Raw genomic sequence first — 25,594 nt, 5'->3', positions numbered from 1 at the left:
TCTGCGGCAGTCTGGCTAGTATGACTCTGTTACTAACCACAGCTTGAGTTCATCCAATTCAGTCCAGACTGGAGACAGGGGCATTTTTTTCACACAATCAGCATCAATCTCTCTCTATATAGATATGACTTTCCCATAAGCCTGTGAGGCCCAACACTTCCCAAAGTCCCACAATAGTTTGCAATGCCAGTAGCTATAGAGCGCAAGTCACTGGTGTGGTGGACATAGCTCAGCAGAGACACAAGGAACTTGCCAAGCTGGTGTCCCTAGGAATTTATCAGTGCAGATCAGGCCTTGAGGCCCCTGGGTACAGATGAACCCAGCTGTCACATAAAGCTCCCAGATGGTACTCCATGGAGCAGATGCTCTGTGCCTTGGTTTCCACTGACTGAACAGCATAGGTGGGAAGAAAAGCCTCTGGTTCACTTGAGGACAGGCTGGCTTCCCTTTTCTCCTTCACACCTTTGCGGGCCACTTCAGCTTCCTCAGGAGCTCAGGCGTGGCCCCTCTCATCTCACTCTGTCCCACAGGACCACATGACTATTTTTGGAAGGTTACATCATGCTCCACTTTCACCCCAAAGGACTTTGTAGGGTTGTAGAGATTTGCAGCCAACAAGCTTTTAACTAAAAAGGAGATGGGAACTGGGAGGTGGTGGGGGAGGTTTGAGGTGATGAGGGTGGAGAAAGGTTGAAAAAACAAACCAAAGAACAAAAATAGATTTTGTTCTGAAATCCCCTGGCTGCTTCTGAGGAGCCCGGTTTTGCCAGTACATCTCTCCAGTGACCACATTTATAGCTTCACAAACAGTGCCGAAAGCTCTGCTCTGCTCCCTACTGCTTAAGGAATGGTCAATCCTTCAAGCATGACATGACCAGTCAGTGGTGTAAAATCTCTGAGCTTCAGAGCTGAGATCTGATCTCAAGGCTTCGCACCTGCATGGCAGACACTCTACCCCTGTGCCATGCCTCCAGCCCCAGCTTCCAGTGATTCTTGATCTGTACAACAATGTTCACTATCTCCCTCGGGGGGTGGGAGGGCAGCAATGAGAAGAGAAACCATGCATGCAATTAGCACGATGACAGAAGTAATTGCCACAGAAAGGGACATTATTATTATTATTGTCAGCCATGGGACTTGAATTCAGGGCCTAGGTGCTGTTTCTGAGCTCGTCTACCACTTTGATGAGCCACAGCTCCACTTTTCTGGTGGTTAATTGGAAATAAACGTCTCATAGACGTTTCTGCCTGGGCTGGCTTTGAACCACAAGTTTCAGATCTCAGCCTCCTTAGTATCTAGGATTCCATAGGTGAGTCATCACTGCCTGGGGTGAGCTCATATTAGTAAGGAACCAGAATATCAATAACATTTATCAACGATAACAAATAGCAAGAAAAAAAAACATCACAAAAGGAAATAGAACTTCTGGGAAGTGGATAATGTGCCAGATCTCCACCAACACACCACTTGTACAAGTGTATTCCACATGTAGAAATTCACTCATCTCTGTTTGCTGTATTTTAATTTAAAAAGAGATGAACAATGGAATATATTCTCTTCTAGTGCTTATCTTTTCTTCTATTTGTTGTAAGTTTGGAATGATGGTGAGAAACTGGATTCGCTTTGCTGACATGAGAAGACTGGATTTCACTACCAGTGTCAGTCTTTGGCTTCTCTCCCACAGCCAAGTAGGAGAGCCATATGGGCACTAATTGCCAGCTCTGTGCCTGGTGCCAGCAGGCGAAGTTGCTGACATCCCAGACACAGCATCAGATGCACCACCTTTCATTGCTTCATTAGCTGCTATAGACAGATGTGAGTCGTTACTCATCTCCATGTGGGAAATTCACACCCCTAACCCTGACCATTGCCTTCCACAAACCAGTGTGCATAATGTCTACCAAAACACATTCCACCATCTATCTACTTGCCCAACATTGTGTAATACTTGAAACAGAACAGGACCTGAAGAGTAGAAGACACGTCTCCATGATTCACAATGATGAAAGGAAATTATGAATCTAACACTCCCAACTGAGTGTGTTATGCTTAGAGAGATCAGGGATCGAGGAGGTCAGAAATAAATATCTCTTGTACATTCCTCTTTGTCTCAAAGGCCTTTAACCTTTAAGCAAAAATTGACCAGAAGTGATCTTTGAAAGAAATGGTCCAGGACTGCCGTCTGGCAGTCTTAGATTCTCAGCATCTTCCAGGAAGATTTATTCATACCTGGTGAGTTTCTGTGGCTTAGGGGAGCGGGCCAAAATAGACATATATCAAAAGTAACTTCAATGGCAGGCCCTAGTATGTGGCCAAGATTCTGAAAAGATGTTAAAAAATAAGGAGTTCCTAGGAACAGAGTTTTTCTCTCTATCTCCCCCACCTCACCGCACCCCCAACATACATCTCTTCCTCTTTAACTCACCTCCTCTGGTCTGCTCAGCACATGGCCTTCTGGGCCAGTTATTCCCATTTCTAGCATCCGGGTTTGCTCCTAGAATGTGAACAAGATAGAAACATTTTCTCAAGTTAGCTTAGCCAAAACCTGGAAAAAATTATAATGGGATGTCACCAACTAAAGATGTGTTCATGGGGAAAAAAATAGAGTGTATATGTGAAATAGACTGTCTCTGTGTGGGGTTGTGATATAGGATAGAATCTTGACTAAAAAGAAGAAAAAGCATGATGCTGGCTTCCTTTTGTTAAAAGAAACATCATCCACTAGGCACTGGTGGCTCACACCTGTAATCCTGGTTACTCAGGAGGCTGAGATCTGAGGATCTCAGTGCAAAGCCAGCCTGAACATGAAAATCTGCGAGACTCATCTCCCGTTAACCACTAGAAAACTGGAAGTGGTGCTGTGGCTCAAGTGGTACAGTGGTAGCCTTGAGCTGAAGAGCTCAGGGACAGCACCCTGGCCCAGAGTTCAAACTAACAACTGACAACCTCCTCCCTCCCCAAAGAGAAAAAACTCATACAAGTATTCATTTGTGTGTGTGTGTGTGTGTGTGTGTGTGTGTGTGTGTGTGTGTGTGCTGTGTGTGAGCTTAAACCAGTTTACTTTCACTTAGTTTGCTGCTTTATCATTTGAGCCACTTCTGGCTTTTTTTGCTACTTAGAGATAAATAGGGCTCATGAACTTTTCTGCCCAAAATGGCTTTAAATTGGGATCCTCAGATCCCAATTGCCAGGTTTACAATGTCTGGCTCCAGTATTCATTTTATGATAAATAGCCATATAATGAGGATATTACTCATCAAAAGTCACGTCAGAGGTCATTTTTAAAAAAATTATTTCAGCTAACTCTGAAAAATACATCTGTTTACCTTGTACTTTAAACCCATCTATTCCACAAGATGCTCTGAATGTCTGCTTCACACTAGGCTCTGAGCTAAAGCACTGAATTAAAGCAATATGCCTCTAACTCATGAGAACTCATAGTCAGTACTATGCCCCCTCCCTCAAATTTGGTCTACCTGCCAGCTACCCAAGTCACCTGAGCTGTTTTAGTAGCAAAACAGATTTCTGGCCCTATTCTACCAAATTAGAAAATTAACTTTGCAGCAGTCTACATTCCAGTAAGCTTCTCTGGATTTTTTTATGCTCTTAATCTACAGAGATCATGAATTAAATAATGCCACTAGACAGCATTCACTGAGTACGTGTTTGGCTAAAGCTTACTTAACTAAGTTGTGGATATTGCAGAAGAATTGGCTGTTTCTTGTGCTTCTTGGTAATTTCCCTGGACTTCTTTACTGCTTTCAGAAGGAGCAGGAGATTGGGCAGTGAGCACCCACAGGGGTTAGCTGGTACTGGCAGATGGCCTAAACCATCATAGCTACAAATTTCCTGGCAATCCACCTTAAAATGTCATAAGACAAGTTGCTGAAACTCTCTGCTCCAGCAAGCCCAGCCCAGTGACATGGGAACACAGGAGAGCAGAGGAATGGAACAAATTGGATCCACTTTACAACTAAGACATTTAGCACAAAAGTATTCTTACTACCCGAAAAAAGAAGACCCTTTGGGGCTTTTGTTGATAATTCAGATTTTTAAAAGAGGAGGATAAATGAAAATATACATGCTGGAAGACAGTAAAAACACACAAAAAAGAGGCTGATTTTTCCAGCATAGCATCTGCAATTTTTTTTGCCAGTCCTGGGCTTGAACTCAGGGCTTGAACATTGTCCTTGGACTTTCTCAAGGCCAGAGCTCTATCACTTGAGCCTCAGCACCACTTCTGGCTTTTTTCTATGTATGTGGTACCGAGGAATTGAACCTGGGTCGTCGTGCATGCTAGGCAAGCACTCGACCACTAGGCCAAACTCCTGACCCCAGCATCTACATCTTTTATTCTTATCAACCCCATGCATTGAAACATGAAATTAAATAAAATCTCCACCAAACTTGATGAGTGTCCCTGCATTGCTTTGCTTGAAGTCCCAACCCAGAGAAGGTTCTGTCTGGTCCTGGCCTAGTAGTAGAGTGCTTGCCTAGCATGCATGAAGACCCAGGTTCTATTCCTTGGTACCACATACACAGAAAAGCTGGAATGAATGGGATCTGTGGCTTAAGTGGCAGAGTGTCTTGAGAAAGCAGAAGGACAGTGCCCAGGCCCTGAGTTTAAGCCCCAGGATTGGGAGAGAGAGGGGTGGGAAGAGGGAGAGGGAGAGTGGGAGAGGGGGAGAGGGGGGGAGGGAGGGAGGGAGGGAGAGGGAGAGGGAGGGAGGGAGAGACTGTTTTAAACAACCCCTTGTCCACGTGTGCCAGGATAATACTCAGGTCAAAGCTAGCTCAAGCAGCGGTCTCCAAACATATTTACCAGAAATCCATCTTAAAATCACACCTTTCTGAACTCTACTACTTAACAACTGAATGGGGAATGGGGAAAATCTGGTGATTCCGATGCACTGTGTCCTATCCTAACATCCGTGGATTCATGAGGATAGAAGATCACGCCTCATCTGTTAGAGCCCACTGGTAACCCGTATTTGGGCAATACAGGTTTTCCTCATCACAGCAACAGTGACATCAGAGTTGGGGTAATGGCCCAGTCATGGTTTGTTTCACATGAGGAAAGAGACCCTGTCTTTTCCCTGACTTCCCTTGTTAAGGGTTGGCACATCACAGGTGTTCTAGTTATTTAAATGGCCGCAAAGGATGCTGTACTCACAATGAAAATTGCCCTGGCCCTGTACCCACAGGAAATGATTTCTTCTTGCTTTAGAGTTACTTTTCCCCAAGTGCAGGGAAAACTTAGTATAGCAGCTGCCTTCATTTAGAAGATGTGAGACAATCTCTCAGCTCAAGCTGTGTTTAATAAACACACCAAGAAACTCATCCAAATGGAAACACGCCTTTACATTTTCCTTGACTGAGAACAGAACTTCCCAAGGTAGGAAGAAAGAGTGGAGGTGGAAAGGAAGGAGACAAGCATTTGTAAAGGAGCCTCCGGGGGAAAGGAGCTGAGAAGCAGGGTTTAGAACTGAAGCTCTGTGTCCAGAAGGAGCAGGGAGTTTGGTTTCTGGGGCGGCTGCTGGACTGAACGCTGAGGGAAGGAGAGAGGTGACAGGTCTAATACCAGCAGGGCGCCTCTCCTGGGAGTTAGCAACTGGGCCCTTGACGGAAAAAGGCCTGAGTGTGGGGGAGAAGCAACATGAGAGAAGGCAGGAGGGGGCTTCGACTAATTATCCTCCGTGTCTTTCAAGTGAGAGGAAACTGCACACACTTAGCTCACTTCCTCCATTACCCAGACAATGTCCAGAGTCTGAAATCACAACAGCTGGAGTCTTACACTGATGGGGAGTCTTGGTGGGGCAGGGCGGAGGGGGGAGCTTACCAGGGGGGCACTGCCAGGATACAGGAGGAAGGGGCTTCAGATACACTGTCTTTGGATAAAGTTGTCCACTTAGGCACATCATCTTAGGGGCTAAATTCTGCTTCTCCCTGTTATTTGCTTTGATCTCTGAACAGAGATCTCATTCCTGTGAACTTTGATTTTTCTCATCGATAAAATGGGAAGCATAATGGAAGTGTGCGCGCGTGTGTGTGTGTGTGTGTGTGTGTGTGTGTGTGTGTGTGTGTGTGTGTACTGGAACTTGAACTCAGAGCTGCAGCGCTTGTACCTTAGCATTTTTGCTCAAGGCTGGCACTACACCTCCGCTTCTCATTTTTGAATGATTAACTGGAGATCAGTGAAGCCCAGGCTGGCTTCCAATTGCAATCCTTAGATCTCAGCCTCCTGAGTAGCTAGGAATACAAACATGAACCACTGGTTCCTAGCTTCATATCAGCATCCTGAAAGGGTTGGGGAAGACTCCAAAAAAATATGCTGGAGTATTTCGAGTATTTGCTAGTGTCTGCCAGTGCAGAGTAGTAAATGCTCACCAATGATACTCGTTAACAGGAGGCCGAAAGGAGGCTCAGTCTATTTAGTGTTCCCACATCCCTGTGTGATCCCTGTTACCAAATCCTGGGTACTTTCTCATGGGAGGAGGGACAGCATAAGTCTCATCCCTCGCATAAGCTCACACAAACAGCCTAGTGCCTGGCAAAAAATGCTCAGAATTCACTCGTGGAACACGAAGACAGTTCTGTATTGTCTACTGATTGTCTTCTCCCAACCGAGGTGACTGCTGACTCTGTCTAAGATAAGCGAAATCTTGCCAAAGATTCTGTGCATCTATTCCATGAAGGATCCTGGGAGCCAAAGAAGGAACTGCCTTCTGCTTGCTTACAAAATGTCTCTTTAGGCCTCTGGGACCCTCGCTTTATCACTTCCTTCACATTTCTCGACAGCATTTCTAGGAAACCAACGAGATGTCTGATCCCCACATGACTTTCATTCTCTGTTAGCTAAGGCTGTGTTCTACAGCCCTGGATCAGATTTCCAGGTTCTGAGAAAAGCTGCCTGAGGGTTTTGCTTTAGAACAGAGAGGATCATGTTGGGCAGTGAATCAGCACGGCTCTTCCACTGCAAGATTTAATTTGGAAGTCTCCTCTTCTGGGATGCTCTTAGTGATTTGCCAGGATGGCCGGACCTCTTTGTGTTTCCCAAGACCTCGTTTTCCCTTGGCTGCATCCATTCCTTCTTCTTCCCCCTTCCCCCAGGCTCATGAAGTTCTTCAGGGGCAGATTCAGTGTTTAGCAAAGTACTCATGAGAGTGTTGTATGTACTGAGAGCTCAAGAAACACTGAAGAAATGAGCAGTGGCAAAGAGGCAGACGCAGCACTCCCGCACAGACAGCACACTCTGTGCTATTACCTGGGCTATGATATCCCCATTCTCAGCATGAACTTGGGCTGTGGCTCCCAGCTCTCCTAGGCAGGTGAAGATCTCATAGAGCTGAAACAGAAAGAAATCTTCGTCACTTTCACAGTCGCTTTTCAGCCACCTCACCTAAAGACTAAGAACCAAAGCCAGATTATTATGTATCTATGACATACAAACCCTCAGCCTAATTTTAATTATGTTCTAAAATCTAAGTGCCAGTGATTATATATAGAGATTCCTTTCTTGAATACTTGTTTGTTAAATACATCATTTAAAATATGATGAAAAATCAATGTTAATAAATTCCTTAATTAAAAAAAAAGAAAGGAGGGCTGAGAGAGACCAAAAGATTCAGGTCCAAAAGACAGTGCAAAAGACAAAGGAACTCTAGGAGACTGTAGAAATCACCTGGCATGTCTGCTAGCCACAAGGACAATGAAGAGTGATCCAACCGTTATGCCTCAAACACATATTTTTCTTACAGTCTTTTCCCATGACCTGAGACACTGCTTCAGAATCCTCAACAAGTTATTGGCCGTGACTGACCGGCTAAGGTCAACATTTCTCTCTGAACCTTTCCAGGCAGGTCTCCCTTACCTCCAAGCTGAGAAGCATGGGAATTTCAATTCCTTTGCTAACTTGAGATTTTTCTTCAACAAAAACCTGTCTTCATGATCCAAGGAAAGAGTTGGAGACCATCTGGAGCAATCGCCCCTGCATAGAGGCAGGCCCCCCCCCCATTCTTTCACTATGCTTACATGGGATTTGGAACTTGTTCAGTAGATGCAGATACAGGTATGACCTTCCTCTTATCCTCCGCCAGCTGCTGCTGAGAGAAGCTCCCTGTCTGTCTTGCCATGGGCTCCCTGCCCACTACCTCATTCACAGTGCAGTGTGAATGCCAAGGGCTTCAGAAAACAGCAGGGCCCAGCCTTCTCCCACAGCAGCCACAGTGGCTCATGTTACAAGGGTCAAGGTCATTAACAAGAGGAAACCCATCCAGCTACCCCAAAGCCCTACAACAAATGGATTGTTACCTCTGTGTTGGACACTTGATACAGATCCTTATAGGCCATGTAAACCATGAAGGAGTTAACCCCTGCAGAACAGGAAAGGAAAGGAAACAGAAGAAAGTCAATGTTACCACTCCGTCCTTCATCTTTGCTCCCGCTTCTATTACCCACGGGATGCCTTTCTAGTGAAAAACAAATGTTTCAAATTCTCCAAATGGGCACTGGATTGTGCCCATTGGTGCCCTTCATGATCAATAATTCCTAAGTGATGTCATGACCCAGAGAACTCTTCTCACTTCCCGGGAGCCATGGGCGAACACCCAGGCACAGCATTCATGAGTAGACCGTGGGGACAGTGCCACCTCGACCTACCACAAACTACAATGGGCACGCGATATTTACCCTCCCCAGGCACTACTTTCCATGGCTGGGAAATGGAAAAGTACCCATTCCCTACTTCATTGAGTGGCTGTGACCACTGGGTGAAGGGACATTGTAAGGCAGGGCTGTTAGAAGCAGAGGTGAATGACATTTGATGTTGGAGAATTCCACTCCCAGTTAGGGTTATTTCACTATGTCTGTGTGTGGGGCAAGATCTTAAGGGAGAATGAAGATAATAAAACTAAGCTTTTCTCCTTCCTTCCTTCTTTCTTTCTTTCTTTCCTTCCCTTCCCTTTCGCTTTCCCTGTTTCCCCTTTCCCTTTTCTTTTCTTTTGGCAGGATTAGTGTTTGAACTCAGAGCCTGAGCTCCTTAGCTTGTTTGCTTGCTTGGCTGGTGCTCTACCACTTAAGCCATAACTCCAGCCTTAGAGATGGAATCTCATGGAATTTTCTTCCCCAGGCTGATATGGAACTGCTGCTATCCTGCAGATCTCAGCCGCTATATTTTTTTTTTGTTGTTGTTGTTGTTGTTGTTTTGTGGATCATGGGGCTTGAACTCGGCTTGGACACTGTCCCTGAGCTCTTCAGCTCAAGGTTATCACCCTACCCTTGAGCCAAGCCCCACTTCCCGTTTTCTAGAGGCTAACTAGAGATAAGAGTCTCAGGTCCTTTTGTGCCTGGTCTGGCTTTGAACCTTGATTCTCAGATCTCATCCTGCTGAGTAGCTAGGATTACAGGTATACACCACCAGGGCCCAGCTAAAACTAGATTTTTTTCTTTTTATAAACATGTGCTTGTTGTTATCATTGTTGCTAGGGGTGGTGGCAGTGCTTGTTTTTGCTTTGGGTTTTTGCTTTTCAGGGGGTGTGCAATGGGATGGAGGAAAGGTGAGAAAATGCTATTCAATATCTACTATATGGGAAATTATCTGTGTAACTTGTGGGCAGGAATGGGAGCGGGAAGTAACTGAACTGAGGTTGTGGTTCAAACAGGAGAACACCTACCAAGCAAGCAAGAGTCCCTGAGTTCAAACTCCAGTAATGACCAAAACAATGTTTCAGAGGCTCAGCAAGTTCTAACATCTTTTTGTTGTTGTTGTTGTTGTTACTGAATCTGTATTTCTGACTACATATATCGTCATTATAGTAAAAAAAAAATCTCTTTCCTATCATTCTTTGGAGTTTGTTCAAAGAATAAAGTCCAAAATCAAATCTGGGCATATTAACCCAGCAATCTTCTTTATGATTTTGATAATAAGAGGGCACTGACTCTACATGCTGCTTAAAGAATGTTTCTTCCACTTAAATAAAGTTTCTCTGCTTATACTTAAATACCTAAGCCACCAGGGTTTATGAGATTAAAACTATTTAATTTTCACCCAAAATAAATAGGTGAGACTGGGGAATGGAATTGTTTGGAGGAAAGGAGGACAATTTTGGTCTTTAACCATGAGAGCCATCTCAGCTTACAATGTTTTCAGGCCAGAAATGCATTATAATTTGAAAGCATTTCTACCCAGAGTGGTTCAACTCAGGGCAGTTTCCTCCCACAATTCTTCCCCAAAGCCTCCTCCTCATCCCTGGAACGATCCAAGTACTATGTGGCTGTTAAAAACCATTCAATTTTCCACCCCATTTGAGATACCCCAAGTAAATGGAGATGCCGAAGAGAGGGTGTCTTCGCTCACATTCCATGTAAGCGAGGATTAGGGAGGGAATATGGGATACGGAAAGGCAGACAAAACATGTCCTGTAAGAGACCAGCCTTTCCTCTCCAGCCCAGGCACACACTGCCCTGCAGAACGCCCGTGTAGTTGGTCTAGACTGCTAGTTGGTGACAGTTCTATGCATCTGTGACATTCATTCTGTTGCTCTTCTTGGAATAGCTTCTTGTCACCTAGTCATCCAACAGAGGCCATCACTCATACTTTCCTCAGTCCCCGGGCCCATTCCAGTGCAGAGCACAGGGTATCAAAGTGTGCATGCACAGGGGAAGAGGGAGCATGTGCTGAGGGAGTAAATGTCTGAAACAAGAATGGGCTAGAGAAGAAGCGAATCTAAGAGGCTAATGGGGCAGAAATCATGCACTTGGCAAGAGGCTCTCTACCCATAAAGTCACTTATTTTCATATCCTAAGCTGCAAGCCTAGGTACCAATATACCTTTGCTCCTGGAAATGTCTGGGCCTTTGCTAAGGGTGTCTTCTGTTACAATAATAATCATCATCATAATAATTATAATTATAAAGTAATGGTTTGATCTCAGAAGTAAGAAAGATGGGGATGGGAGATGTTGCCAACCATGTCATCATACAGATGAAATGTTAACTTTTTCTAACCTTTTTCCTTCCTCTGTCAAATGGGCATTACTGTGCACTCATGAAAACCACTAGGTTTGGACAGATCTGTAGCTAACTGACTGTGCACTTAGGTCCTTATCTTGACCCTCTGAGTCTCACCTGCAAGGTATGCCTAACCATATTTTTCTCCTGAACATCCTGTAAGAAGGCCATCAAACTACACAAATTAAGGGCCTGGAATGAAATGGAACCCCTCCTACTTAAAAGCTTGAAGCTGGTTGTGGTGACTCATACTTGAAATCCCAGCCATGACACACTGAAGGCTGGAGGATCCTGAGTTTGAAACTAGCCTGGAATCCACATTTTCATCCTTGCAAGCAAACAATCAAAGACAGGTGTGTGTGGGGGAGGCTCAAATGAGCTGATGATATGGTGGTTTGGCAGGGAGACAGGAAGGAGGGGGATCGATGCTGGGGCTTGCCTTTGTCCTTGATGAGGCTCTGCACTTCCTGCTTGACACTGTCATTCCAGTGGGTGATGTCCACGTGCAGGGCATAGTCACAGCAGCTCTTGCCATCAGCCCACTCACGCCACTTCTCGTATGCTTCGGTCAGGCTGGACTCGGGCTCTGGTACCACGTGATCAACTGCAGGGCAGAAGCGTAGATGGATGACTCAGACAGGGCTCCACTCCCCTGCCCAGGCCTGCTCCTAATTGCTTAGCTATGGCTACACACTCCTTGTGTTCTGAGCATGAAATGAACCCTAGAAAGTGTTTCTGGTAACTTCAAGGGGGCATGGATGATTTGCATGTCCTCTTGGCTATGGGATTTGGGACACATTATTGGTTTCTCTAAGCCTCAGTTTCCTCTCCTTAAAACGAGTGCCAAGTGGGGTAGGAAGCAGATTGTGATAGGCTGGCTGCAAAATGAAGTGAGGAAATGCACATAAAAAGCTTTCCATGGTGCCTGGTACATAATACGTGCACAGAAGTTGTCAGCCATCAGTGAATACCTACTACTCACAGCTATTACTAGGGCTGAGTCACTGTTTATGGTAACAGCTGGACTCTCTTTCCAAGGAGGAAAAAAGGGTTTTGTAGCTATGCTGGGCAGAGGAGACCAGAGTTATTCTGCATACTGATTCAGAAAGAGTTGACACCAGCTAACTGAATCTGACACTCAGGTCAAATATTTCAATACCCAACACCAAGTAAGCATTCTGGCAAGGATTGGGTTGCTGTAAGGTATAAACAGACTGCCTCCACTGTAACCAAGGAGAAGATTTTTTTTTAAAATAATCACATCTATAGTTAGAAATCATAAAGCAAAAGTTATCCTCTTATAGTTCTTCCTAGACAGCTAAGAAAAAACATGAGTTGGGGCAACTTACCTGAGAAAACCTTTGAAATTTATATTAAAAACACTAATGATTCATGTTTGTATACCTAGCACTCAGGAGGTTGAAACCTTGAGGATTGTGATTCAAATCCAGTGTGGACTTAAAAAGTCTGAGAAACTCCTATTTCTAAAATAACCAACAAAATGTCAGACTAGTCAGGTGGCTCATGCCTGTAATCCTAGCTAGTCAGCAGGCTGAGATCTGAGGATCAAGGTTTGAAGATAGCTGGTCAGGAAAGTCCATGAGACGCTCATCTCCAGTTAACTACCAGGAAACTGGAAGTGGCACTGTGGCTTAAAGTGGTATAGAATTAGCCTTTAGTGATAAAGCTCAGAGACAGCACGTAGGCCCTGAGTTCAAGCCCCACAAGTGACAAAATAGAAAGTCAGACTAGAGACAAGTTCTTGCTTGTACTCACTCAAGTAGTACAATGCCGGTTAAGAAAGTAAGTATGAGGTCCTGAATTCAAACTCCAGTACTAGTAGATAAACAGACATACTTAACTCAATAGTTATTCCCATCTAAGATTTTTTTTCCTGTGGGAGGTCAGGCATTGTGGCATATACCTGGAATCCCAGCTATATAGGAGGCAGAGATAGGAAAACTTCAGTTGAAGGTCAGCCTTGCAAAAAGTTAGTGAGAACCCATCTCAACAAGTGAACTGTAATCCTAGCTATGTGAAAGGTAAAAGTATGAGGAACATTATCAAAGGCCACCCCAGGCATAAACGTGAAAGCCAATCTGAAAAATAAACTAAAAGAAAAAGGAAAGTATGGGAGAGCACTCACCTAGCAAGCATAAGTCCCCGAGTTCAAACAATAGCACAAACAAAAAGGAAGGAAAAAAATCATCCCTATAAAAATAACTTATATCTGAATTTTGGTTCTAAGAATGTGTGGTAATATATGTAAATAAGTAGAAAATTGGAAACAACAGGACTCTTTAATAGTAGAGAAATTGGTTAAATATTCAACTATGATGTCTTCATAAAACAGTGACTACAAATGGAGTGCCAGGGGCTAGAACCTATAATCCTACCACTGCAGGAGGCTGAGATAAGAGGATTGGTGGTTTGAAGCCAGCCTAGGAAGCAAAGGCCATGAGACTCATATCTTAAGGTGTAACTCAAGTGACAAGAGTGTCAGTCTTGAATGAAAAAGCCAAAAGAGAATGCCCTCACTCTGAATTCCAGGCTCAGAACTGGTACCAAACCAAAAACAATGACCAGAAATCTGTTTGAAAGGTGGTAAGATAAAAATAAATCAGAAAAGATATTCATGATATATAGTTTAGTAAAACATTAGGCTAAAATAGAGTACAAATATTGTAATCTTACTTCAAGATGGAAAACTACCAGTGGTGTAGGATTTCAAGACTTCAGTTCTTTTCAAGTATCTAGGATTCCTAAATTACCTGTGAAGGACACAAATGCTTCTGTGATCCCCTCTTGTCAGCAGATCTCTGATTCTCCTGTTCCTCAACCCAGAACACCAAACATAACAAGCATTTCAAGAAGACTGTACAGATCCCAGATGGCAGGCAGCCAGACAGCCAAACCAAGGTCATTGTCTCAGCCTTCTTTCTGTCAAGGGCAGTTTAAAGTGCACTTACAGGCAAGAAAACCCATGAAGCTACAGAACAAAATGTCAGTAGGGTTTTTGTGAGCAAGCAGCCGCCTAGGTTTCTCTCTCTCTCTCTCTCTCTCTCTCTCTCTCTCTCTCTCTCTCTCTCTCTCTCTCTCTCTCTCTCTCTGTCTCTCTCTCTCTCTCTGTCTCTGTCTCTCTCTCTCTCTCCCTCCCTCCCTCCCTCCCTCCCTCCCTCCCTCTCCTCTCCTCTCCTCTCCTCTCCTCTTGTCTCCCTCTCCCTCTCCCTCTCCCTCCCTCTCCCTCTCCCTCTCTCTCTCTCTCTTCCAATTCCTCCTTGTCCTCCTTCTCCTTCTCCTAGTCCTCTACCTCCTTCCTCCTTCTCCTCCTCCTCTTCTGTGTGTGTGTGTGTGTGTGTGTGTGTGTGTGTGTGTGTGTGTGTGTATGTGTGAAAATAAACAGTGCTCTAGCTGACCAAGCTTGAGGCCAGGGTTGGGCTAGGACTCAATCCATTGAGATTCCTCTAGGGCAGAAAGGACTGTTCTGGAATGCTTATGGGGCAGAAACCCAATGGTATGCAATTCCTTAGGTTTTTGTGGAATTACAAGTTACCAGAAACAAAACAAAAGTTTTAAAAAAATGAAGAACAAACCACTCTCAGATTGCCTAATCTTCATGATACAAATTGGTCAAAATGCAGGGCAAACCAAATAACGCCCCAATTCCCATTAGCCCACTACTTTCCCAAAGACCACAAAGCCTCCAACATTATCCTCAGTGAATTGTTTTCCTCTTGGCTGCTTTCCTGGCCACAAGCCTTGTGGATCACCTCCATGCTGTTGCAAGGAGATCTCCACTTTCTGAGAGCCACCTGCATTCCACAGACCTCACCAGAGAGACGAGAGAGGTATTCAGGTACTACAGATGCCACTGAGGTTAGAGTGCCGTGCAAACATCCCCCTGTGAACATCAGGACTTACTGATCATGGTAGTGCCGCCTGCAAGGGCAGCCTTTGTGCCCTGGAAGAAGTCATCCACTGTGGTCATGCCCTTGTAGGGCATCTGGAAATGAGTGTGCACATCAATTCCTCCTGGTATCACCATCTTCCCGTTGGCCTCTATGGTCTTCACGCCTCCTGGGACAATCAGGTTGTCTCCGATTTGCCTGATGAGACAATGATAAGAGCTGGCAATTAGAAAGGACATCTCTGAGGACAAATACAGTCTTGTTAGGGTTTTAACCATGGCCATATTTAAATAGTCTTTGCCAAGTGACTCCCAAGTCCTGCAACCTTTAACCAAAGGTATGTGTATGCCAGGCACCAGTGGCTCACGCCTGTAATCCTAGCAACTCAGGAGGCTGAGATCTGAGAATCAAGGTTTTGAAGCCAGCCAAGGCAGAAAAGTCCCCATGAGATGCTTATCTTTGATGACCTACTTAAATCCCAGAAGTGGTGGTGTAGCTTGAGTGGTAGCATGCTAACATGGAGCACAAAGAGGCTCAGGGATGGCGCCCAGGCACTGAGTTCAAGCCCCACACTGGCGAAAAAAAGGTATGTGTATGTATAGAAAGCGTGTTTGTATTGACACAAAAGGATCTGATATGGGATGTGTGTACCTGCGTAAATGGCTCTCTTTTCATGAATTTTTAAATCATACATTCTATTTTCAACGTCCTTAGTACCTATTACACAAGTCTTGTTCTTTGAAGGGCACTGTAATTTGTGTATGTTTGTCAATATTCTTAAGGTCAGTGGATACATCATTCATCCATTTTTCTAGCCCCATGAACAGCCCATGAGTACATTGGTACAAAAGGGCATCATTCTCTTGACTGAATTCAGGCTTTCCACTACTTTCACACAATCCAGGATCTACTGTAAAGGAAGTAAGCATAGGAAAGAGAAAGGTTGGGAATACATACTTTATCAAGCCATCCTCCATGTAAATATCAGCATAAAATGACTGATCATCGTTGACAATTCTGCCTCCCTTGATAAGGAGACGGTCACTCTGGAAAAGAAGGAAAACTGAAGTTATGGTCACAGGTAGGACTTAAAAAAAAGAATGACCTGCCAAGGTATGCCCATGTGTAGTATGAACCCATTAATAAAGACAACTACATGCTTCATGCACTTGGCATGGGAACCAGGTGCATCTGTTGAAGATACAGTCCTCTTTGTCCCTATTTTGAATTAAATAGTTCCAGTGTTTTGCATCTCACTTCTGCAATGTCATAGGCATAGGTTTTTATATGTATTATAACACAAAGATATGCTTAGCTCACATTAGGCTAATATATTAGGAGATATATGTGTTTCTAAAAACATTATATAGTGAACCTACACAAAGTTGTGAAATGTATAAGTAAATCACGAGGTGGAGAAAAGGCAAAATATAGCATCTAACTCAGGGTAAGAAATTATGCAGGTTAATTTATTAATATTATATTCGATACTTCTCACATTTGCTAAATACATCTCTTTATTGCTTTAATTAAGAGAAAAACAGCTTTTGGGGAAATTTTACCAGATGAAATTTAATGGATTTCATCAGAAACAATGAAAATACACCCTGAAGTAGTTGACAAATAAATGTGAATGTTGTGTATGCCAGAAGAGAAGCAAATCTAAAGATCATAGATTGTAAATGAATGGTGCTTAGTCTAGAGAACCCACCAATGCGTTGAAAGATGTAGCTTTGTAGGGTCATAAGATAGAAAAAACATTTCCAGTACCCTAGATTAGTGGAGCAACAGGTAGATTGGCTAGACACAGTAGCTCATATCTGTGATACTATCTATATCAAAAACCAACGTTTGAGGCCAGCCAAGGCACAAAAGTTCATAAGATCCTTTCTTACACACCTCTTCTGCTTGGTGGTGTGTTCTTATCATCCTAGCTACAGAGAACTTCAAGATAGGGTGAATGGTGATTCCAGGTCAACTTGGGCAGAAAAGTGCACAAAACTCCATCTCAATGAGAAAACTTGGGTTCACTGGCAAAGGCCTGCATCCAGCTACAATAGATAGCAAAAAACAGGCACACCGTGGTCTGGGAAGAGGCCAGGCAGGAAAGAGACTATATCTTGGAAAAGGTTTATAAAAAAAGAAATTGAGGCAAGGCTCAGTAGTAGAATGCTTAGCACTTGCAAGCCCCTGAGTTCCAACCCCAGATATGTCAATACCTACCTACCTACCTACCTACCTACCTACATACATACATACATACATACATACATACATTCATACATACATACATACATACATACATAAATAGTAGTTGAATTTTCTGAGTTTTGTGAGGAACTCAAGTTAGGACTCCAACTCTATCCACCCACTAATGTAGCAAACAGTGATTCAACATTTGGAAGTAAAGGAAAAGAAATGAAAGGAGGAGATGAAAAGGGAAGGAATACACAAAGACATATACACTTGTTCTGTGTGTCAGGAGAGGCTTGTTACACACAGGCCATAAAAGATCTTCTCAGGGCAGAGCCGTTTCTGTCTGCATGTGTTGAAGTGGGGGGGGGGCGGTAGAAATGAACACAGAATAAATGGCAGTTGCAGAGCCCTGAGGTAGGAACACATGTTGGTTCTCTGAAAGTTGAAAGAAGTCAATGGGGAGGGGTTTCGGGTTCAGGAAGGAAAGGAACCTGAGATGAGGCTACAGAGGCAGGCAGGCTGCTGATGCAGAGATTGGTGGTGATTTGGGTTTGGATGAAAACACAGTGAGACCCAGTGAAGGATGATGATTAGAGCATGGATGGCCTGGGTAGCAAAAGAAGCTCTGGATGGCACTAGGGACAGATTCTCTATGGCTGTTGGACTGTAGTGTTTAAGGGAGAAGGATCAGAAGACTTCATAGTCAGAATCAGTCAATATCACCTTTCCCTTGACATAACTTCCCTGATTCCTGTTCAAGAATACAGCTTTTGAAGGGGACATAATTTCATGAAGAAGGAAACCCCAGACACAGATGACTTTTGTATCAGAAATAAATGTATGTGAACAGAGCCAGAAAATGGTGAAGGCAGAGGCAGGGCCCCAAGTGGGAGATAGGAAATTACCACATAGCTTTTGCTGCTTCCCCAAGTATTGCATGATCATAAGAATTTCATCATACCATAGTGTCAAGGGAGAGGACATCTTAAAAAAATACAGGTGTCTTGGGAATTGTTCTGTCAGGCTGACATCAGAATGTGTTCCTACTCTTCTCTAACTCCAAAATTGCTAGGATTTCAAGCATAAGTCCCTAGCGCCTGGCTAAAATTTGATTTTTAAGAAAGTAAAGTAGACAAGATACATCTATAGCTCACACCTACAATCCTAGCTTCTCAGGAGAAAATCTGAAGATTAAAGTTTAAGGCAAGCTGAGGTAGAAAAGTCGGTGAGACTCAGTCTCCTGAATAACATGCAAAAAGCAGGGCCAGAAGTATGGTTCAAGTAGTGAAGAACCAGCTGGACAAGTAAGCTAAGTAAGTACAAGGTCTTGAGTTCAAATCCTAGTACAATACAGGAATAAAAGGAAAGAATCCACTATTATTTAAAGCCTTATTCTGTTATGAATGATTTTTATTAGTGTAAATTATACAAAGGGGTTTCCAATGTTCGATACCAACTTACAATGTACTTTGATCAAATTCACCATTTCTGTGACTCTAATAAAGAAGCATTGGATGCATAAATGGACATGTTATATGGTAACATACTTGCACAACCAAAAAGTTTTTTTAAAAATGAAAATAAGAAAAAAAATCTCCTCATCTATTTCTTTCTTTGTCCCATCTTTCCCCCCTCTTAAAAATACTATTAGGGTCAGCAATTTGCTCTGGTAGTAGAGTGCTTGCCTAGCACGCACGAAGCCCCAGGTTCGATTTCTCAGTACCACATATAGAGAAAAAGCCAGACGTGGTGCTGAGGCTCAAGTGGTAGAGCTCTAGCCTTGAGAAAGTCCAAGGACAGTGCTCAGGCGCTGAGCTCAAGCCCAAGACTGGCAAAAAAAAAAAGAAAGAAAGAAAAGAAAGAAGGAAGGAAGGAAGGAAGGGAGGGAGGGAAGATTATGTTGTCTACAGGAAAATGGATGAAACAGGAGATTGCCATGTTGAACAAGAGAAGCGAACTTCAGACAAACATTGCGTGCATTCTCCTAATCTACTGCTTTAACTGTACTGCAAAAGTAAGTCTGTGTTTTCAAGCTAGTATGCACTTTAGAAAAGGATTCATTCTCAGCTCCTACTCTCTTTCACCAGATTTGTATTTTATAAGATCTACACATGGCTCTTACGTAGACAGCAGCCAGCCCTATCCAGTTCTAAGTTTCTTGGAAGGCAACAGTATCCCCATTAGGAATTTCATAATGGAGCAATCTTGGTAACTTCCAAGAGATCCCACTCAGGGCTCATTGTGTTTCCGAGGGTTCTTTATCTTTCCAGCAGAGAGCTGAACTAAACTGGTTTTGGGAAAGAGGCCCATTTCTATCTGAACGAAGACCAGCTGTGAACTCCCACCAGCCTGAGCACATTTAGCCAGCACCACTGGGTGTGATCACCACTTTCTTCAACGAGCCTCCATTTTCAGCCAAGGGGAAAAAGTTACCCGAAGTATCCCAGGCTCATGCACACTACAAGGATGGCAGAAGCTCATCCGGGTAGAATTAACACCATTGCGATAACACCCTCTTAAGTGGTAGTTAAATAAGCTCTTTCTAGTTCAGTGATTGGGAATCTAAACAAAGACCAAGGATAACTGACAGACCTGATGCATATTTCATATTTCAGGCAACTCTCTCTGTTGGTTACACATATTCATAATGATTGCTGTTATTATTTATTGTGAATGTTGGGAGTATATAACACTTGATCATAGACCTCAAAGACATCCATCCCTTGGGCATGCTCAGTCTACTATTTACTCCTTTCTCCTCAAAATGTACTTGGTTTTGTATCACTCTTTCCATGCATATGGGCATCGGGGACCCACTATGAAGCTTAACTTAGAGGCAAGTCACCTACCAACCACAGAAGAGTGAGAGGTACATTTCTCAAGCCTAGTACAGAGAGAGAGAGAGAGAGAGAGAGAGAGAGAGAGAGAGAGAGAGAGAGAGAGAGAGAGAGAGAGAGACGAGAGCGCGCACACATAGAGTGAGATACCCACAGCACATGTAATTGCATCTAATGCATACATTATATTTATTCCAATCATATTGTAGTGTATATTAAATTCCTTTAAATGCGTAAGAAAAGGGATGGTCTATGGCTATGCCTATTATCCTAGCTACTCAAGAGGCTGAGATTTGAAGATATCTCTTAAGGTATTGATAATTTCCAATTAACCACTAAAAAAATGCCATAAATGGAGCTGTGGCTCAAATGATAAAGTAGTAGCATTGAACACAAAAGCTGAAGAATAGTGTCCAGGCACTGAATTCAAGTCCCAGGACTGGCACACCACACTACACACACACACACACACACACACACACACACACACACACACACACACACACACTTTAAGAACCATGTTGAAGAAAGATCTTTGTCCTACCTTCTATGTAATATGCACAAGGGTGACTTCTTCCAAGAGACAGAACTAGTGATCAGGCAGGAAATCCAACACGTCATCTCATGTCACCACACTAATCCCTTGCACCACTGCTGACTGAATGAGCGTCTTACCACTGAGGGCTCTGTCCTGTGGGATTCTCTTCTCTGTTTAATGTGAATCTGTGTATTTTAACTACTGACCAATACTCAAAAAGAAACTTAAGGATCCCTGAAGCTTTTATACACTACTTATTTATTTATACATTTATTTTGACAGTCATGGGGCTTGAACTCTGAGCCTGGGCACTGTCCCTGAGCTCAAGGCTACTGCCTTACCCCTTGAAGTACAGCGCCACTTCCAGCTTTGTGGTGGCTAATAGGAGGTAAGAATCTCAGTCTTTTGGACCTGGGCTGGCTTAGAACGCCCCCCCCCCCCCCAATACATAGAATTACAGGCATGAGCCACCAGTGCCAGGATTAGTCACTATTTCTAAACTCACTTCATTAAACTTTATCATGATAGTCCCAATGTGACAATGGTCATTTATAAAATGATATAATTTGAAATCCAAGTTGATGCTTCTTAGAGAATGATGCAAAAGTCTAACATTTTTCCTTTACTAGGAGACCAGAAAAATGACCAGGAAAGTTAAAAGCTAAGAACAAGGAAACCAATAAAGCTTACAAAACTGAATTAAATATCTAGGAAACAAAAAAGAGCTTACTGATTAAAAATGAGTTTGTGAAGGAGGGAAGGAAACATAGATAGAAGGAAGAAGCAAGGAGGAGAGAGTAGAAAATAAATCCCTTTGACATAGAATGTTAAGAACAATGGATCGATTGAGGGCAGGGAATGGGGAGACAGAACCTTGGATTCAAGCGTGTTGTATAGATTGTTTCCCGTTCAGTCATTGCCCAAACAGGGAATATAAATGACCACCTCTGACTGTTTGAGGTGGAAAAAAAAATGCCTCCAAGAGAAGTCAGAGCCTTCCATGAAGATAAAACAGCCTGAGAATAGCACTCAGGCACATCTGTCTATACCCCCAACACAGAACAAAAGAGGAAAAGAGATATAAAATGAGAAATGAGTCTTCCAAAATCAAATATCTTGTTATTTGCACTAAAATCACAAAGCACAGATTCTGACCCTCAATAGGGATTCAAGTTTTTCTTAAAATCCAGAGGAAGGAGCAGGTGGCTGTTTTGAAATAAATTCCCACTTGGGCAATTAGATTTCTAAAAACATGCTCACTTTCCTATTCAGAGTGGATAGACTACATGGATGAAATCTTGTTTTCTTCCCCAAAGCAACATCCTTTAATGGAGAGAGAGAAAAAATGAGGCTTTGTAACTAAGCTATTAGCTGCCTTTTGCTCTCACTGGGCTCTGCTATTCAACACAGCACACTGTGTAAGACACGATATGAGAGTAGATTCTAGCACTAACTCTCCTGGGGGTGGGACCAGTGATTTGATCTCTTTAGAATCCCCTCAACACACCTGTAATCCTAGCTATTCAGAAGGCTCAGATCTGAGGATTGCAGATCAAAGCCAGCCCTGGCAGAAAAGTCCATGAGACGCTTCTTTCCATTTACTATCAAAACCTGCAAGTGAGGGTATGGCTCAAGTGGTAGAATGCAGCATACAAACTCAGGGACAACATCAGAGGGGCCCTGAGTTTAAGTTCCAGGATGATAATTTAAAAAAATACAACAATGAAACAACTGCAATAGTATAAGTTAAAATAGCCCTTTTCTTCCAGATCACCCTGTCACTTCAAACAAGCCCTCATAAGTAAAGGTAGCAATCAACTCCTGTAGCAGTATTGGGGAGTGGGTAGTAAGGTGGAAAGCTTCTTTCAGACCCGGTTTTCCCAGCCAGTACACAGATCTGTTTTTAGGACAAGCTTGCCTGAGACAAAGGAAATGAGATCTGAAAGAAGAAAGACCCTTAGCAACACATTTTCTTGGCTCTGGGGTCTTGGCTGAAACAGGGTATAGTTGGACAGGAACTGTTACAGGAAAGTCTCACATACTACTCTTTTCTTTCCTCTCAACATCCAAACACACACATGTTCACTGAGGCATACTGGAGATGAGTGGACGCCTACTCTCTTCACCATGCAACCCACAGCAGTGGACAAAACAAAAAGAGGGCACTGCTCTTGTCTTCTTACCTTTGGTTTGGCCCTAGTAGGATAGACAAAGGAGGAAAAAGCTAAAAGAGAATGTGTGTGTGGGGGGGGACCTAGAGCATCAAAGCCAGACATGTGCATTCTTCCCGCCCCAGAATTTCATGTCTACCATGTTAAAGATGTTATTATCAAAGAGCCCGATGAGTGATGTGGCCTGCCCTGGGTCAAAGTGGCTCGGGGTGGGGGAGGAGGGGTAAACTGTGGATGACACCTTAATCCCAGTCTCCTGATAACATGTCTCAATCTTCAGCAGGGTTCCAGACATGGATAAGCTCAAGTGGACAACCAGGTCAGGAGGGAGAAAATGGGGGGCGGGGGTCACTATGGCCAGACAGGATCCACAAGGTCACCCTGTCCTTGGAGGAAGGTCAACTGGATGTGTGCAGCCCAAACTGGAAGTCTCTTAGATGCTCCTTCATGATCTTCAATATTTCCTGGTGAAAAACCATGTTTTCATTTGCTTAATATTACCTTTAAATAAATATATTTTCCAAGTAAGCCCTATAAATCCTGAGCCATATCACTTCCAAAGCCAGGGATAAATATGATTAAACATTATTAGATGTGTTGGTATATTCTGCTACCTTCAAGAGAGCACAAAAAGATGAGCTCAGATCTGCTCTTTTATTAAGATTACCAAGAATCTGTTCATGAGACACTTGGGCTCTGATTGACAGAAGATTTGAGAAAGAATTAGAAAAGGGACACATTTTCTCCCATTACACAATTCAATCTCATTGAATGCCCAGTTCCAGAATCATCAAAAGTGATCTGATTTAACTGTGGTATTGCCATCCCTGATGCTGAAGCATGGATCAGACCAACAGAGGCCAAAGGGAAGGGGATAGGGCTCAAGTGGGAGAGTACCTGCCTACCTCGTATAGGCCCTGAGTTCAAACCCCTGTACACCAAATAAAAATAAATAAACAAATAAAAGTACAATTAATTATGTAGAGACACAGCATGATGAAACCCACGAAATAATGAGAGGGTGGAACTGGGAATACGGCAGAGGGGTTAAGTTTGTTCAAAATTCACTAGGTCTGCATGAAAATATCACAATATAACTACTCATATTACCATAATTTAAGGATAGCAAAATAACAGCAGGACCCAGAGAAGACTGGCAAGCATCCCAGATACTGAGAGAAGGGATTAAGGGGGTCACACAGGGACCATGAGCTTGGGGAAACAGGAAAATGAGGCAGACTGGGGACAAACAAACATGCCTTGTTGGAAAATAGGGAACTGGGAATGGAGGTATATTTCTATAATGTTAGTTACTGGAATAATGATCAGGAGGGTAACAATATGAAATTAACAAAGGCAAAAAGCATAAGACACAACCTTAAAGCAAAAGGCACTCGGGATATAACTCAAGCTTGCAGCCCTGAGTTCAATCCTTGGTATTATGAAAAATAAAGAGAAACAAAGAAAGAGAGAGAGAGAAAGAGAGAGAGAGGGAGAAAGAGAGAGAGAGAAAGAGAGAGAGGGGAAGAGAGAGGGGGGAGGGAGAGGGAGAGGGGGAGGGAGGTAGGGAGGAAGAAAGGAAGGAAAGAAGGACAGGAGGGAGGAGAGAGAGAGAGAGAGAGAGAGAGAGAGAGAGAGAGAGAGAGAGAGAGAGAGAGAGAGAGAGAGAGAGAGGAAGAAGAAGAAGAAGAAGAAGAAGAAGAAGAAGAAGAAGAAGAAGAAGAAGAAGAAGAAGAGGAGGAGGAGGAGGAGGAGGAGGAGGAGGAGGAGGAGGAAGAGGAAGAAGAAGAGGAGGAGGAGGAGGAAGAGGAAGAGGAAGAAGAAGAAGAAGAAGAAGAAGAAGAAGAAGAAGAAGAAGAAGAAGAAGAAGAAGAAGGAAGAAGGAAGAAGAAGAAGAAGAAGAAGAAGAGAAGAAGAAGAAGAAGAAGAAGAAGAAGAAGAAGAAGAAGAAGAAGAAGAAGAAGAAGAAGAAGAAGAGATAAACAGACAGACCTGGGTAAAAGAACAAACACAGAACATCTTTAGTTGCCCTTTTGGTTAGGAAAAATGAAAGAGCCTCTGTTTTGATAGAAACTCTTCCTAAGAGCAGACGTACTACCAGAACTAGGAAAACCAGGAAAGCCAGGGCTTGTATTAGCTTCTCATCATTAATCGACTGTGTGGCTTTAGGCAAGAGACTGAAGCTGTCTGTGGGTCTCAGCTTCCTTAGATGATGAAAGACCCTCCCTAAAGGTACTTGTAGGTATCTATAAGTGAGAGGAGAGTGCTTACATCTATGGAAAAGTCAGTGCTTTAGAGAACTAATGAGTGTCTGTCTTTGGTGTGGATTCACATGATAATTTTTTTTTAAATTGTACTTTATTGTCAGGATAGAGGGGTTACAGTTACATTTGTCAGGCAGTGGGTACATTACTTTTCCAACTGTGATATCCTTTCTCATTTACATCATACTTTCTAATACTTTCTAACATTATTTTTATTTTACTTTGAGGTTTCTTCTACAATCTCAAATCCATATGCTGTGGTGAGTGCTTTCTGCATGTATACAGTCTAGCTGCTAACAAACACATAATTCTGCGCAAAAGCCACATGTCTTTTCCATCAGGAGGACATGCCTGAAATTTCAACCTGGAGCTGATTCTAAGGTAAAGAGTTTAATAATTCATTCTTGAAACACACACTTGCACCATGACTAGCCAGGATGCTCAGCATTAGATATGCTATTAGGAGATGCAATAATGGACACAGTAATAAAAGTAAGTGAGGAACACAAATAAGAATCTGAAGTAGAAAGACCAAGGGTAGAAATGCTTAAAGAATGCAGTGATTAGTGGTTACCATGAGGTGGGGAGGGAGAGCTGGTGATGAGTAGAATACTAAGGAAGGTCAGGGTGGTGAAACTATCCCAGATGGTGTGATAATGGTGGATAACTTGCCT

General features: G+C 43.2%; 1 protein-coding gene across 2 annotated transcripts in view; it reads right to left on the bottom strand.

Moving 5' to 3' along the window:
* Positions 1–25,594, bottom strand: part of Dpysl3 (dihydropyrimidinase like 3) — a 102,235-nt gene that overhangs the window by 13,565 nt on the left and 63,076 nt on the right. For both annotated transcript variants that reach the window (XM_090331272.1, XM_090331273.1), the window contains exons 2-7: positions 15,872–15,960; positions 14,928–15,112; positions 11,446–11,610; positions 8,311–8,372; positions 7,265–7,345; positions 2,426–2,494 (exon numbers count right to left, since the gene is read on the bottom strand). In XM_090331272.1, coding sequence (XP_090187398.1) covers positions 2,426–2,494; positions 7,265–7,345; positions 8,311–8,372; positions 11,446–11,610; positions 14,928–15,112; positions 15,872–15,960 — 651 coding nt within the window. The remainder of the gene's footprint in view (positions 1–2,425; positions 2,495–7,264; positions 7,346–8,310; positions 8,373–11,445; positions 11,611–14,927; positions 15,113–15,871; positions 15,961–25,594) is intronic.

Source organism: Megascapheus bottae, chromosome 4, assembly GCF_031878675.1.
Source record: "Megascapheus bottae isolate mThoBot1 chromosome 4, mThoBot2.hap1, whole genome shotgun sequence".
Lineage (NCBI taxonomy): Eukaryota > Metazoa > Chordata > Mammalia > Rodentia > Geomyidae > Megascapheus > Megascapheus bottae.
Note: the sequence above shows the minus strand (reverse complement) of the source record. Positions and strands in the feature narration are given on the sequence as shown.